The 16,260-nt window shown below is 40.1% G+C and overlaps 1 protein-coding gene across 1 annotated transcript in view; it reads left to right on the top strand.

Moving 5' to 3' along the window:
• The first annotated feature begins 10,910 nt into the window (after positions 1 to 10,910).
• Positions 10,911 to 16,260, top strand: part of LOC132507495 (zinc finger protein 33B-like) — a 79,328-nt gene continuing 73,978 nt past the window's right edge. The window contains 2 exon segments of the mRNA XM_060126917.1: positions 10,911 to 11,131; positions 13,385 to 13,443. Coding sequence (XP_059982900.1) covers positions 13,429 to 13,443 — 15 coding nt within the window. The 5' untranslated portion in view covers positions 10,911 to 11,131; positions 13,385 to 13,428.

Here is a 16,260-nt window from a genome sequence, read left to right as displayed (position 1 = left end):
AGAAGGCGGGGATGCACATGCGCAGAGGGAGGGAGCGGCGTGGCGCGGTGGCGGCGAGTTAGAAGTTGGCTTCTGGCAGCTTGGGTTGGAAAAGTGGCTCTACCTTTAGAAGCAATGCCTCACTCCTAAATTGTACAAAAGTAAGCTAATAGTAGTACAGTACCTAGCTAACGGTTTTTATGAAGATTAAGGGCGTTTACAAAAGCACTTAGGGTGGCGTCTGGCACATAAATTGTTCAGTACGTTTCTTAAGATTACCTTGCCCAGTATACGCCATGCGCACTCCTTTAGAAATCAGCTGGAGAGTTTCTGCCTTGTTGACTGGATTGAGATATTACTATCTGATATATTCACTCCTGCTACCTGGACCCTGGATTCTGTCCGTGTCCCAGAGATGTATGTCAAAGCAGTGTGCGTTTTCGACTAGACACAAACCAAGAGAAGCAAAGTGGTACGTGAATTTAATTTATGAACGTGGACAGATGTTATTTTAGTTTTGATAAATTTATCTTCTATAGTTTAGACAGTAAATCTATGTAAACTAAAATAATATCTGTGAGCAGCCTAGTTATTCTCCGGAATGAGGAAAAAAGCAACCTAGCAATTCAGTATTAATAATAAAAACTGTTCCTATGTAAGAAACTGTTCACACACCAAACTTACGAAGAAAGCACTTTATCATCTCTCAGAAATGCTTTACCTGGAACCAAATATACATTCTTTTATGTGGGCATCCTCATGACATTTTTAGCACAGTATGAGCATATGGGTGTATTATTTTATGATGAACTTTTCGTAAAAGAATATGTAGTTAACTCTTTTTGATCAATGTCATTTAACTTTTTTTTACTAACTTCAGATTTACAGAAGAGTTGCAAAGATAGTTCCCATATACTCTTCACCCAGTTTCACCTAATTGTTAACATTTATTTATTTATTTTTATTCGGCTGCATCAGGTCTTAGTTGTGGCACACATGGGACCTTCGTTGCAGCGTGAGGATTTCTCTAATTGCCGCGCGTGCGGGCTCAGTTGCCCTGTGGCATGTGGGATATGTTCCCCCACCAGGGATCAAACCTAAGTCTCCTACATTGGAAGGCGTATTCTTAACCACTGGACCACCAGGGAAGTCCCTTTAATTGTTAACATTTTACATAACCATGGTACATTTACCAAAACTAAGAAAGTGATACGGGTACAATTGTATCAACTAAACTACAGAGTTTATTCAGAGTTCATCAGTTTTTCCATTAATGCGCTTTTACTGATCCAGGATTCAATCCAGGATACCACAGTACGTTTAATCATCAAGTCTGTTTGGTCTCGTCCCATCTGCAATAGTTTTGTGGTCTTTCCTTGTCTTTCATTACCTTCAGATGTTTGAAGAATAGTGGTCAGATATTATGAAGAATGTCCCTGACTTTGAGTTTGTCTGATGTTTTCTCCTGATTGGACTGAGGTTATAAATTTTTAGAAAGAATACCACAGAGAGGATGTGTCCTACCTATATATGAGGGGACACATGATATCAACACAACTTATATTAACCTTGGTTACTTGGTGAAGGTGGTGTCTGACAGGTTTCTCCACTATATCTTTAGGATTTTCCCCTTTCCAATCTATGCTTAGGGGTGGGTTACTAAGTCCAGTGCACTCAGTGGGAGCGGAATAAGCTCCATCTCAAATTTAGGGTCATATTTTTAAATCACCACATTTAGTAGTAAATTTGGGGCGAGAACCTTTAAGGCTATGCAAATATACTATTCCTACTTAGAGTTTTGGCCACTAATTTTAGCTTTCACTGGTGGCTCTTGCCTGCAACAGTTATTACTGTGGTGTTCCAATTGGTGATTTTATATTTCACCTCTTTCTTCTATATTTATTAACTGGGAATCCCCTGTAAGGGAAAACTTTCATTTCCAGCATTTATTTATTACATCATTTATTTATATCAGTATGGATATTTATTTTATTCCCAACCATGGTTATTCAACCCACCTTCTCACTCAACCATTGGCACTCTCTGATCTGTCTTCTGTTCTATAATTTTACCCTTTTCAGAATGTCAAATGGAATTATATGTATCTCCTGGGTTTGGCTTAGCAAAATTCATTTAAGATTCATTCATGTGGTTGCTCCCTTTTTTTTTAGGTCAGTTCCTTTTCCCTGACTCTTTTAATTTCATCCAATACTATTATGTTATTATGTTGCTCAAATTGTTCTGTGTTTGGGCATTGAGAGCTATCGTAGGTTAGCTTTTGGATCCTCTTAAAGTATTCTTATCATTTTTAAGAAATAACAGTTTTATTGAGATATAATTCATATAACATACAACTCACTCATTTAAAGTGTACAATTCAGTCGTTTTTAATGTATGCACAGATAAGAGTGATCATCACCACAGTCAGTTTTAGAGCACTTTCATCAACTCAAAAGAAACCCCATATGCTTTAGCTATCATCCCCCTATACCTTCATCTCCCCAATGCCATGCAACTACTAATCTATTGTTGTCTCCATATAAATGGAATCAAACAATATGTGGCCTCTTGTGACTGATTTCTTTCACTTTACATAATGTTTTTCAAAGTTCTTCCATGGGCTTCCCTGGTGGCACAGTGGTTAAGAGTCCATCTGCCGTGCAGGGGACACGGGTTCGAGGCTTGGTCCAGGAAGATCCCACATGCTGCGGAGCAACTAAGCCTGTGCACCACAACTACTGCGCCTGTGCTCTAGAGCCCACGAGCCACAACTACTGAAGCCGGCACACCTAGAGCCTGTGCTCCACAACAAAAGAAGCCACCGCAAAGAGAAGCCCACACACTGCAACGAAGAGTAGCCCCCGCTCGCTGCAACTAGAGAAAGCCCGCACGCAGCAATGAAGACCCAACGCAGCCAAATATAAATAAATGAAATAAATTTATTTTAAAAAGTTCTTCCATGTTTTAGCACGTATTAATACTTCATTCTTTTTTATGACTGAATAATATTCCCTTGTATGGAATATTTTTGTTTTGTATCAATTTTCTTTATCCCTTCATCAGGTGATGGACATTTGGATTGTTTCCACCTTTTAGATATTGTGAATAACGTTGCTATAAACATTCATGTATAACTTTTGCTTGGACATGTTTTCGTTACTCTTGGGTATTTACCTAGGAATTAAATTGGTGATTCACATGGTAACTCTATGTTTAATGTTTTGAAGAACTGCCAGACTTTTTTCCACAGTGGCTTCACAATTTTTCATCCTCACCAGAAGTGTATGATGGTTCCTATTTTTACACATCCTTACACACACTTTTTTTTTTTTTTTGGCCATGCCACGTGGCTTACAGGAGCTCAGTTCCCCGACCAGGGATTGAACCTGGACCACGGCAGTGAAAGTGCCAAATCCTAACCACTAGACCACCTGGGAACTCCCCTACACAGACTTGCTTTTATCTGATATTTTATTCTAGTCATCCTAGTGTTATGAACTACAACTGCACTGTAGTCTTTATTTGCATTTCCCTGATGAATAATGAGGATAAACCTCTTTTCATAAGTTTATAGGCCATTTGTATATCTTCTCGGGAGAAATTTCTATTCAGATCAGTTGCCAATTTTTAAATTGTGTTATTTTATTGTCCTTTTAGTATTGAGATGTAAAAGTTTTTGGTGTAGTCTAGATGCACGTCTCTTATCAGATATATGATTTGCAAATATGTAATCCAATTCTTTTTTTTTTAAACCTATCAAGGCAAATAATTATCTATTTATGTATTTATTTATTGGCTGTGTTGGGTCTTAGTTGCAGCACGCGGGATTTTTCATTGTGGTATACAGGCTTCTCTCTAGTTGTGGCGCCCAGGCTCCAGAGCGGGTGGGCTCTGTAGTTTCAGCACGCAGGCTCTCTAGTTGGCGTGCGAGCTCAGTAGTTGTGGCATGCGGGCTTAGTTGCCCCGCCGCATGTGAGATCTTAGTTCCCTTACCAGGGATCAAACCCGCGTCCTCTGCATTGTAAGGTGGATTCTTTACCACTGGACGACCAGGGAAGTCCTTGTAATCCAGTTCTGTAGGTTGTCTTTTCACTCTCTTGATACTGTCCTTTCAAGCACAAAAGTTTTGCATTTCAATGAAGTACAGTTTATATTTTGCTTAGTTGCTTGTACTTTTGGTATCATGTCTAAGAATTCATTGCCAAATCCAAGGTCATGCAGATATACCCCTATGTTTTCTTCCAAGAATTTTATACTTTTAGCTCTTACATTTAGGTCTTTGATCTGTTTTGAGTTAATCTTTTCCTATAGTATGAAATAAGGGTTTAACTTTATTCATTTGTAAGTGGCTATCTGGTTGTACTAACACCAGTTTTTTAAACTTTGTTGGAGTATAATTGCTTTACAATGTTGTGTTAGTTTCTGCTGTATAACAAAGTGAATCAGCTATACGTATACATATATCCCCATATCGCCTCCCTCTTGTGTCTCCCTCCCACCCCCCCACCCCCCCCACCCCACCCCTCTAGGTGGTCACAAAGCACAGAGCTGATCTCCCTGTGCTATGCAGCTGCTTCCCGCTAGCTAGCTATTTTACATTTGGTAGTGTATATATGTCAATGCCACTCTCTCACTTCATCACAGCTTACCCTTCCCCCTCCCTGTGTCCTCAAGTCCATTCTCTACATCTGCATCTTTATTCCCATCCTTCCCCTAGCATCTTCAGAACCATATATAATTTTTAGATTCCATATATATGTGTTAGCATATGGTATTTGTTTTTCTCTTTCTGACTTACTCTAGGTCCATCCACGTCACTACAAAAACTCAATTTTGTTTCTTTTTATGGTTGATTAATATTCCATTGCATATATGTGCCACATCTTCTTTATCCATTCATCTGTTGATGGACACTTAGGTTGCTTCCATGTCCTGGCTATTGTAAATAGTGCCGCAGTGAACATTGTGGTACATGACTCTTTTTGAACTATGGTTTTCTCAGGGTATATGCCCAGTAGTGGGATTGCTGGGTCGTATGGTAGTTCTGTTTTTAGTTTTTTAAGGAACCTCCATACTGTCTTCCATAGTGGCTGTTTCAATTTACATTCCTACCAACAGCCAGCACCGTTTTTTGTTTTTTGTTTTTTTTTTTTGCGGTACCCGGGCCTCTCACTGTTGTGGCCTCTCCCATTGCGGAGCACAGGCTCCGGACGCGCAGGCTCAGCGGCCATGGCTCACGGGCCCAGCTGCTCCGCGGCGTGTGGGATCTTCCCAGACCAGGGCACGAACCCCTGTCCCCTGCATCGGCAGGCGGACTCTCAACCACTGCGCCACCAGGGAAGCCCGCACCGTTTATTTTTAAATTATTCTTTCCCTATTGAATATTCTTGACACACTTGCCAAAAATCAGCTGCCCACAGATCTATGACTTTATTTCTGGACTCTTAATTCTATTCTGTTGATCTGTATTTCTATACTTACGTCCATACTTCACTGTCTTTGATACTGCTTCTCTACAGTAAGTTTTAAAATTCATAAGTGTGAGTCTTCCAACTTGTTTTCTTCTGCAAGATTGTTATGGCTGTTCTATGTCCCTTGTTAATCTATATAAATTTTAGAATCAATTGTCAATTTTTATGAAGAAGCCAGCTGGGATTATGGTAGGAATTGCATCAAATCTGTAGACTAATTTGGGGAGTATTGTCATCTTAACAATACTAAGACCTGTGATCTAAAACTTTGGGCTCTTTCGGAACTTCCCTGGTGGTCCAGTGGTTAAGACTCCACACTTCCACTGCAGGGGGCACAGGTTCAATCCCTGGTCAGGGAACTAAGATCCCACATGCTGCGTGGCCAAAAAAATAAAATAGAATAGAATAGTTTCTTTCCTTTAATTAGATTTTTATTTCCTTTGATCAATGTCTTGCAGTTTTTAGGTGCAAGTTTTGTAATTCTTTTGTTAAAGTTATCCCTAAGTATTCTATTCTTTTGGTACTATTGTTAAGTAGTATTGTTTCTTTAATTTTGTTTTTAGATTGTTCATTACAAGTGTATAGAAATAGAATTGATTTTTTTATATTGACCTAGTATCCTGGCACCTGGTTGAACTCAAGTATTCTTTAGGATTTTATATATACAGGATAATGTCATCTGCAAATAGAGATTTACTTCTTCCTTTCTTTTCCTCTCTTTTATTTTTTTTTTGACCACACCCCTTGGCTTATGGGATTTTAGTTCCCCCACCGGGGATCAAAGCTGGGGCCCTGCCAGTGCGAGTGCTAAGTCCTAACCACTGGACCACCAAGGAATTTCTACTTCTTCCTTTCTAATCTGTATGATTTTTATTTATTTTTCTGGCCTAATTGCCCTGGCTAAGGCGTCTAGTACAGGGGTCCCCAAGCCCCAGGCCACGGACTGGTACTGGTCCATGGCCTGTTAGGAACTGGGCTGCACAGCAGGATGTGAGCGGTGCGCGAGTGAACGAAGCTTCATCTGCTGCTCCCCATCGCTCCCCATCACTCGCATTACCGCCTGAACAATCCCTCCCCATCCCCCAACCGTCTGTGGAAAAATTTTCTTCCATGAAACCGGTCCCTGGTGACAAAAAGGCTGGGGACCACTGCTCTAGTACACAGTTGAATAAAAGTGGAAATAATTGGCATCCTTGAATTATTATTGATCCTAGGGGGAAAGCATCCAGTGTTTCATCATTAAGTATGATATTAGCTGTAGGTTTATATAGATGCTCTTTACCAGGTTGAGGAAGTTTCCTTTTATTCCTAACTTGTTGAGAGCTTTTATTATAAAAGGGTGTTGAATTTTGTCAAGTGCTTTTTCTGTGTGTGCTGAGATGGTCATGTGGTTTTTAGTTTTATATTATTGATATGATATATGACATAGATTATTAAATGTTAAACCAACCTTGCATTCCTGGGGAAAATTTCATCGTGATTTATAATTTTTTTGTATGTTATGTAAGATTTAGTTTGCTATTCTTTTGTTGGGGATTATTGTGCCTATATTCATAGGAGATACTTGTCTCTTGTTTTTATTTTTATTTTTTGTCATGCCTTTGGTTTTGTTTTCAGCATAATACTGACCTCACAGAATGAGTTGGGAAATGTACCATCCTCTTCTATTTTTTTGGAAGTGTTTGTGAAAAATTGTTATTGAGTCTTCTATAAATGTTTGGTAGAATTCATAGTGAAACCACCTGGGCCTAGGCTTTTCTTGCTGGTAATTACTGATTAGTGACTTGATCTCTTTACACGTTGTAGGTCTGTTCAGATTGTCCATTTATTCTTCAGTCAGTTTGGATCCTTTGTGTCTTTCTAGGAATTTTTCCATTTGTAGTAAGATACGTAATTTACTGGCATACAATTGTTCATAGTATTTCTTATAATCTATTTTTATTTGTTTCTGTAAGGTGGATAGTAAATTCCTCTTTTTTATTTCTGATTCTAGTAATCTGAGTCTCCCCTATCTCACTTCCTCCCTTCTCCCCTCATCCCCCCATCTATCTAGCTAAGGGTTTCTCAGTTTTATTGATCTTATCAAAGAATTGGCTTTTTGTTTCATTGATTTTCTCTATTGTTTTTCTATTCTGTTTTATTAATTTGTGCTCTAACCTTTTATTATCAGTTCTTTCTACTTGCTTGAAGTTTATTTTGCTCTTGCTTTTTAAATGTCTCAATTTGGAAGGTTGGGTTACTGATTTTACACCCATCGAGGAGCCCATGGAGGAGCCAACCCAGAGTTGCCTCATCAGAACAAAAGGAAATATCACCCAGGAAATTCCCAGAGTTTCATAAGCACTGTCAGGAACCAGGGTCAAAGACCAAATATTAGAAGAGAAATGCTTCTGGTGTTCTTATCACTTAGGAATTTTCAAGTGTTTTAGGAGCCCTGTGCCAGGAACTGGGGGCAGAGACCAAAATATATTTTCCATTATCTCACAGGCCCAAATAAACAAGTCTCATGATGCAGCCCAAGAGATCTTGATAAATTAGGCTAATTGACTCTCTTCTTCCTGCATTCAACTAGAACTTTAATTTATTTACCTCCAGATTTATGAGCATTTCTTCTGTGTGGAGGGGTTGTTACAGAAAAATTTTGTATGTATATATATATATTTTAACTAAATTTATTTATTTATTTTTGGCTGCATTGGGTCTTCGTTGCTGTGCATGGGTTCTCTCTAGTTGTAGCAAGCGGGGGCCACTCTTTGTTGTGGTTCACGGGCTTCTCATTGCAGTGGCTTCTCTTGTTGCAGAGCACGGGCTCTAGGCATGCAGGCTTCAGTAGTTGTGGCATGTGGGCTCAGTAGTTGTGGCTCGCGGGCTCTAGAGCACAGGCTCAGTAGTTGTGGTGCACGGGCTTAGTTGCTCTGTGACACGTGGGATCTTCCTGGACCAGGGCTCGAACCCATGTCCCCTGTACTGTCAGGCAGATTCTTAACCACTGCACCACCAGGGAAGTCCCTGTATGTATATATTTTTGAATTTTTCAAATATATTGAGCCTAGAATAGGGGTAAAGAGGGAAAGGATAAGGTCCTGGATTGTTCTTGAAACCCAGGTTGCTGTCTTGTGCTCAAGTAGGTCAACTTGGTGACCTCCAGGATGAACGCTTAGGGCCATAGTAACCTGCTATCCTAAGGGAGAGGCTCATAACATTGTGTGAGTGACCATCACAACTATATTCAACATGAGCCGAGACATAATTAAAAACACTATTGTTGAGAATATTTGTAAATATATGCATGTGAATCAAGAATGGCACCACCTTGGCCCTACTGCTCCTACTACATTTACTTTAAGGGGGAAAACTTGTATGGGCCCTGAGGCCTGGAGTCTCCTCAGGCTTGAGGATTCTCTGAGTTTCTAAGACCCCTGAGGCCCCCAAATCTTGTGGACTAGGCATGTGAAGGTATATTAAAAACTCTCTCATTGATTTGGTAGTACCAAGAATGCTCCATGGGTGCTGGGAGCCTAGCAACCATGGGGAAAGGGGCAGTGACTTATGCTTACTTAAAAGAATATACTACATTCCTGAAGACATTATCTATCCTCTCAGGATATTGTCTTCCAATTGGCAACATAATTGAGTCTTTAGTAAGCCATTCCACCTTTCAAGTTAGGCCAGCTCCTTCTGGGTAATAGAGTATGTTGTAAGACCAGTTAATTCCATGGGCATGAGCCTTTGCTGTGAAATGAGTTTCTTGACCAGATACAATGCTATGAGGAATACTATGAGGTTGATAAGACATTCTTTGAGACCACAAGGGGTGGTGCTGACAGAAGCATTACACGTAGGGAAGGCAAATCCATATCCAGAATGTGTATCTATTCCAGTAAGAATGAATCTCTGCCCCCTCCATAATGGAAGAGGTCAAATATAATCAACCTGCCAGGAGGTAGCTTGCTGGTCCTCCCAGATAATGGTGCCACATCAGGAGTTAGTGTTGATGTCTGTTGTTGATGACAGATTAGACACTTAGCAGTAGCATTAGCCAAGTCAGCCTTGGTAAAGGGAAGTCCATGTTGTTGAGCCCATTCTTTTTTTGCCACCCCATGCAGCCTGCAGGATCTTGGTTCACGAGCCAGGTCAGGCTGAAGCTCCTGCGTTGGGAGCTCCAAGTCCGAACCACTGGACTAACAACAGAGAACCTCAGACCCCAGGGAATATTCATCAGAGTGAGGTGTCACGGAGGTCCTCATCTCAGCACCAAGACCCAGCTCTACCCAACAGCCTACAATCTCCAGTGTTGGAAGCCTCAGGCCAAACAACCAGTGAGATGGGAACATAATCCCACTCATAAAAAAAAAAAAAAAAAAAAGGAGGAGTTACTAACAAAGAAACACAACAGTACTTCTTTTTATATTTGCCTATGTAGTTATCTTTACTGGTATTCTTTATTTGTTAATACGGCTTTAAGTTACTGTCTAGTGTTGAGTATCCTTCCTTTTCAGGCTAACAGAGTTTAGAATTTCTTGTAGGGTAGGTCTACACTGACTTAGCTTGGACCAAACTTTAATCAGGCTTCTCTCGCCCTCACAAGCCCCAAACTTTGGCTGTCCCCCAGTGTGACCAAGCACAGAAATACAGAATATATCCTCCCATCCCTTAACAGCTCATTCCAAAAAGGGCTTAACAGAGTCAGACAAATTTCCAGTCAGACTACCCCATCACGCTGTTTGTTCACCTCCTCCACTCACTCAATTTCCTCTCGAGTTCCCGCTAATCCTTCTTATTCCTCCCTAGAAAAGAAAAGCCTTTTTCTATTTAATTTTGAGACGCTTTCCGATCCTTAAGTCAGGGCATTATTTCTATTGCAGTAGTCTTTTTTAGAGGCTTCTCTTAACCCGAAGCCTGGATTTATTTTTCACGTCCAACGCGCCATCTTGCTATCTTTTTCACTGCTGAGAGAAATGCTACCATATACCGTTTACTTTTAAACAGTATCATCTTATTGCTAGTATTTCCTAGTATTTAATTCATTTAATTTCTTAGTATTTAAAGTAACTTTCCTGTTCATATTCATAATTCACATTGATTTACAACTTTGCTTCCTTGGGTAGCCTGGTGTTTAAAAGGCACACTGGCTGTGAGACTGTTTTTGTGAGGTACTAAAAGAACTCAGGGCTGCATACAGTAGATAACCCTAGCCCACAATCTCTGAATTGCTAAGGAACAAAAATGTTACCGAAATTCTTTCAAGGTACTGGGCGAACAGGCTTCTGGGAAATGGAGTCTGGCAGTTCGTGAGCTCACCGCGCATGGTCACGGGAACCGGTCTCTTTTTTTGCGTCTCCTTCTGCGCATGTCTAATAGCCTGGAGGCTCTGCCTCCAGAAAGCCTCGGGACGGTTGTGGCAGACGGTCACGGAGCGTCCGGGTCTGCGCGCCGCTCAGGGAGCTGGTGCGGCCCTAGTGGGAGTGGCGGGCGAGGCAGAAGGGTTGGACGAGGGCCGGGGGGAGGGAGGGTGCGGCCCTGCGCGGCTCCAGGGAGTAGGCGGGGGGGACTGCGGTGCCCGAAGGTGGGGAGGAGCAGGACCCGCGGCGTAAGAACCTGAGAGGGCAGGTGGTGGCGGCCTTGGCGGAGTTTCTTTCTGGAGAAGTCGTCGGCGTCGGGCGTGGGGACGCCAGACCTCGGTGAGGCTGCAAATTCCGCGACGCAGGCCGCCTGGTCTCTGCGGCCACGGGAGTGGGGCATGTGCACATGCGTGATGGGTGCGCCCTGCCCGCGAGTGGGGGGCGGGTTTGAGGGGAGCTTGGGTGCAGGGCAGAACTAGGTATAAAGGAATTATCTGGGAAAGTTACCTACGTGAGACTTCATTTTCTCGTCTGTGAAACTCAAGATATTAATAACATGTGCCTCGTGGGGTTGTTCAGAGGATTAAATACCATATAGCACAGTGCCTGGCAGTAAATGTTAGCTACCGTGGTTCATAGAAATAATTCTTCTTACTCGTTACTTTATGGCTCACAACCTGTCACTTAGGTCAGTATAACTCTCCCCACTGTAGCAGATTAGAACACTGAGGCTGAGAGGACAGTTATATAGACAAAGCCACAAAACTATCAGATAACAAACTAGAAGACATTCTCAGATTTTCTCCGAATGTCATGGTCTTTCGCATTTACTGTCTTGGTTATAAAAGCCAGCACTGCATCCTCCCCAGAACTTAGCAAAAATAATTTGACGTGTGAAGAAATAATTTGAACGGTTGAGTATTACCATGTAACAGCTCTGTTTCTGGGATTTCTAGATGTCTTCGGAGTCCTGGGGACAGACAGCATAATTGTTTCTGAGTTAGTTCTGTAACAGTCTAGTTTTGTGTTCTGAGCAGCCTTGGTTTGAGTTTATTGAAGGTCCGACCTGAGATTCTATGGAATAATGGATACTAAGAGTTGAACTGCGGGCCTGGGTGAAGGTTCCAATGAAAATGAATTTGTTCCTTAGGTGCATTTCTCATCTACCTTGGAATAAAGTACCTCTTGTGAAGTAAGGAGGAGTCTCTAGGAACAGAATCTGACGTGGGAGAGAACCACTCCACCATTTGAGCAAGTGTCTTAGCAGAGGCAGTAGTTCCTAGAAGGGAGCAGATCCCAGGTTTGCACCGCCTGCTCAGAATGAGTGAGATTTGGATGTTGCCACATTCAGAAGTCGTCACAGGCTGCCTGATGGAGGAAAGTCTGGACCAGTTTTCAGAAGGCAGGGTAACTGGGCTGTGAGGAATGAAGGAGGGTTAGGCTACTCAGGAAATATAAGTTCATTGGAGAGCTTCTGAGGACATGGTGTCAGGAAAGGAGCTTTACAGCTATATTGGAATGAATTCTGTTTTAGCAATCCCAGTTAAACCCGCACTCTCTATTTTTCACTCACTCATCCCAGATTCTGAGCTCTTAGCACAGTGAATCTGGCATCTAAAAATACGCTGATGATTTTCTTATACAAAACAGTATAAGAAGAACTTTCTATTTGTCTTGTTAAAAGTTGGGAAAAATTGGTCCTGAGGGTGTAAATGAATTTCCCTGGCTTTGTGTTAGTGGCAGAGCCAAGAGTAGATGTTGAGTCTCCTGATACCCAGGCCGGTTGCTGCTGCATCATCATTGGTAAAATGTTTCTTAAAAGGCAGTCTTTTGAGGATCTATATATACTTTTTTGTATTTTTTTTTACTTTTATCCATATTAAAAAATTTTTTTAATTAGTTGATTGTTAAAATTGAAGTATCATTGATTTACAGTGTTTCAGGTGTACAGCAAAGTGATTCAGTTACACATATATATATTCTTTTTCAGATTCTTTTCCATTATAGATTATTACAAGATACTGAATAGCTTTATATATATAACTATATTTTATAGTTCCCTGTGCTATACAGTAGGTCCTTGTTGTTTATCTATACACATACTTTAGAAAAACACTTAAAAAGTAGCCTTGAAGTGCCTCCTTCCCTTTTTCCGTAGCTTTGGGTGAATTCTCTACCTCAAGCAGTAAATAAGAAAATATATGTGTACATTACAACATTTGCTGTATATCTTAATGAAAGCTTAGTGTTCCTTCATTTAGGGTATTGTTATTTGACCAATTTCCTTGTAATTTTTAAATTTCTTTGAAATAAAGGGGTACATATATTGTTTTAAAAAAGTAGAAAATAATTACATTCACCCAGTGAAAAATTGCATACCCAAGCTCTGCATGACCATATCACAGTCACACATAGACATGTGAGTACTTTGTTTCGTATGTCTCTTCCTGCCCCTTCTGCAGGATGAAAAGGATATTCTCCCACATAGAAGCATTTTACCCAGGCTATTTTTGTAGCCATTTAAATAGGCAAATCCAGGAGTTGCAGGCAGTCTATATCTCTAATGACTTTATTCCTCTCTTTCTGTCCCAGCTATACCTTCAGAAATTTCAACATTTTTCCAAGACCAGCAAAATATGAAGAAATCTTATGTGAGTTGTTAAAGTCTTTCTACACTGTTTAACAATGTATTTTATGAGGTTAATGACTTCTGTACTTGAAATGGAAAAGTAGAAATAGGTAAAATGAAACTGAGGGAAACAGCATAGCATAATGGTTCTCAAACTTTAATGTGCATTAAAATCACCTGGAAAGTTTGCAAAACATGGAATGGGGCCTGAGATTGCAGGTGATGGTGATATTGAGGTCTACAGGCCAGTAACATTGGAATAGCAGGTCACTAGAGCAGAACTGGCAAGGAGACACATACACACAGATCATAAGAAATTATGTGGTTACCAAAATTAAGCTGCAAATATTTATTTATTTAAAAATTAATTTTTATTGGAGTATAGTTGCTTTATGATGTTGTGTTCATTTCTACAGTACAGCAAAGTGAATCAGCTATATGTATACCTATATCCCTTCTTATTTTTTGGATTTCCTTCCCATTTAGGTCACCACAGAGCGTTGAGTAGAGTTCCCTGAGCTATAGAGTAGGTTCTCATTAGAGCTGCAAATATTTCTGACCATCTGGTAGTCATGGCCAAAAAAAAGACTATGTTACATGGCTTTTATTGATCATGTGAATAAAGCTGCCTGATTCCTTTTGGAGCCAAAAGATTTTCTGACATTGAAAGCTGAAAGAAGAAAAAAAAAACCTTTTGTTTCTTTTCCTGTAAATGATGAACAACCTTTTGGTGGCAACCATGAAATAAATGCCTGTAATTATTCTTCAGTGGATGCAAAAGATGGTACCAAGCAAAACCCAGTTAATCAGATTTTTCAGGAGGCCATATTACTGATGCTCATGTAGACAGCTCTCTGATGGTCTTGGGTTTTTTGGGGGGGCCCACCCCTGCATAAAACTAGAACCTCTACAGAATAAATTGACTGCATGTCCTTAAAATAAATTTCTAAAATTCTTTGTCTTGCGCAGTATGTAGAGTGTTCAGTTAAGAGAAGATTTTCTGGCAGGTGTTTCTGCACCTAATCAAATTTCAATCTGCTTCATGCAGAATGGATTCTGCCGCATCATTTGCTGGAATTTGGTCAGTGAAAGTCACCAATAATATATATTGTTTAAGTACACGTAAACAATTAACCATTTTAAAGTGTACATTTCAGTGGCGTTTAATACATTCACAGTATTGTGCAACCATCATCACTATCTAGTTCCAGAACATTTCCATCATCCCAAAATAAAACCTAATACCGTTTAAAGTCATTCTCTATTCCCCTTTTACCCCAGTCCCTGGCAACTACTAATTTACTTTCTGACTCTAAGAACTTGCCTCTTGTAGATACTTTACATAAATGTAATTATACAGTATGTGTTTTTTGTGTCTTTCATTTAGTATGTTTTCGAATTTCATCCATATTGCAGCATGTATCAGATTTCATTCCTTCCCCACCCCCCAGCTTTATTATGGTATAATTGACAAAATTGTAAGATATTTAAAGTACATATCATGACAATTTGATATACATATATGTTATGAAAGGATTCCTCCCATCTAGTAAATTAACACATCCACCACCTCACATATTTTTCTCTTTTTTTGTGAGACATTTAAGTTCTCCACAGATTTCAATTATACAATCAATACAATGTTATCAGTGTAGTCACCATGTTATACATTAGATCCTCAGACCTTTTTCATTTTATAGCTGAAAGTTTGTACCCTTTTACCAAGATTTCATATCTTTTCATGACTCAATATTCCACTGTATGGAGGTACCACATTTTGTTTATGCAGGTATCAATTGATGGACATCTTTGTTGTTTCCACCTTACAGCTATTGTGAATAGGGCCACCGTCAACATTTGTGCACATTTTTGTTTGAAAACCTGTTTTCTGCCTGTATCACTGCATCTTTTCCAGTCTTGAATAGTCTCATTAAATAATTGTATTTCATTAAAAAAAAGAAAACCTGTTTTCAATTATGGGTATATACCTAGAAGTGGAAATGCTGGGTCCTATGTTAATTATTTTTAACTTAATGAGGAACCACCAAACTTTTTCACAGTGGCTGCACAATTTTACATTTTCACCAGCAATATATGAGAGTTCCAGCTTTTCCTCATCCTCAGCAACACTTGTGTGTGCGAAGTCGTATCTCATTGTGGTTTTGATTTGCTTTTCCCTAATGACAAATGAGCACCATTTTGTGTGCTTCTTGGACATTTCTATAACTACTTTGCAGACATATTTATTCGTGTCCTTTGTCCATTTTTAAATTGGGTTGTTTATTATAAGAGTATTTCGAGTACTAGGCTTCTATCAGTTATATGATTTTCAAATATTTCCTCCCATTCTTTGAGTTGTCTTTTCATTCTTTTGATAGTATATACTTTGAATCAAAAAGGGTTTTAATTTTTTTTTAATAAATTAGTTTACTGGTGCTTGATTCTTTTTTTTTATAAATTTATTTTATTTATTTTATATTTGGCTGTGTTGGGTCTTTGTTGCTGCGTGCGGGCTTTCTCTAGTTGCAGCGAGCGGGGGCTACTCTTCGTTGCGGTGTGTGGGCTTCTCACTGCAGTGGCTTCTCGTTGTGGAGCACAGGCTCTAGGCACACAGGCTTCAGTATTTGTGGCTCGCAGGCTCAGTAGTTGCGGCTCGGATCTAGAACGCAGGCTCAGTAGTTGTGGCTCACGGGCTTAGTTGCTCCATGGCATGTGGGATCTTCCCAGACCAGGGTTCAAACCCGTGTCCCATGTATTAGCAGGAGGATTCTTAACCACTGCACCACCAGGAAAGCCCAAGGGTTTTAATTGTGATGAAGTTTGGTTTATCTATTTTTCT

The sequence above is a fragment of the Lagenorhynchus albirostris genome, chromosome 16, assembly GCF_949774975.1.
Source record: "Lagenorhynchus albirostris chromosome 16, mLagAlb1.1, whole genome shotgun sequence".
Lineage (NCBI taxonomy): Eukaryota > Metazoa > Chordata > Mammalia > Artiodactyla > Delphinidae > Lagenorhynchus > Lagenorhynchus albirostris.
This window is presented reverse-complemented; position numbering and strand designations above follow the sequence as displayed.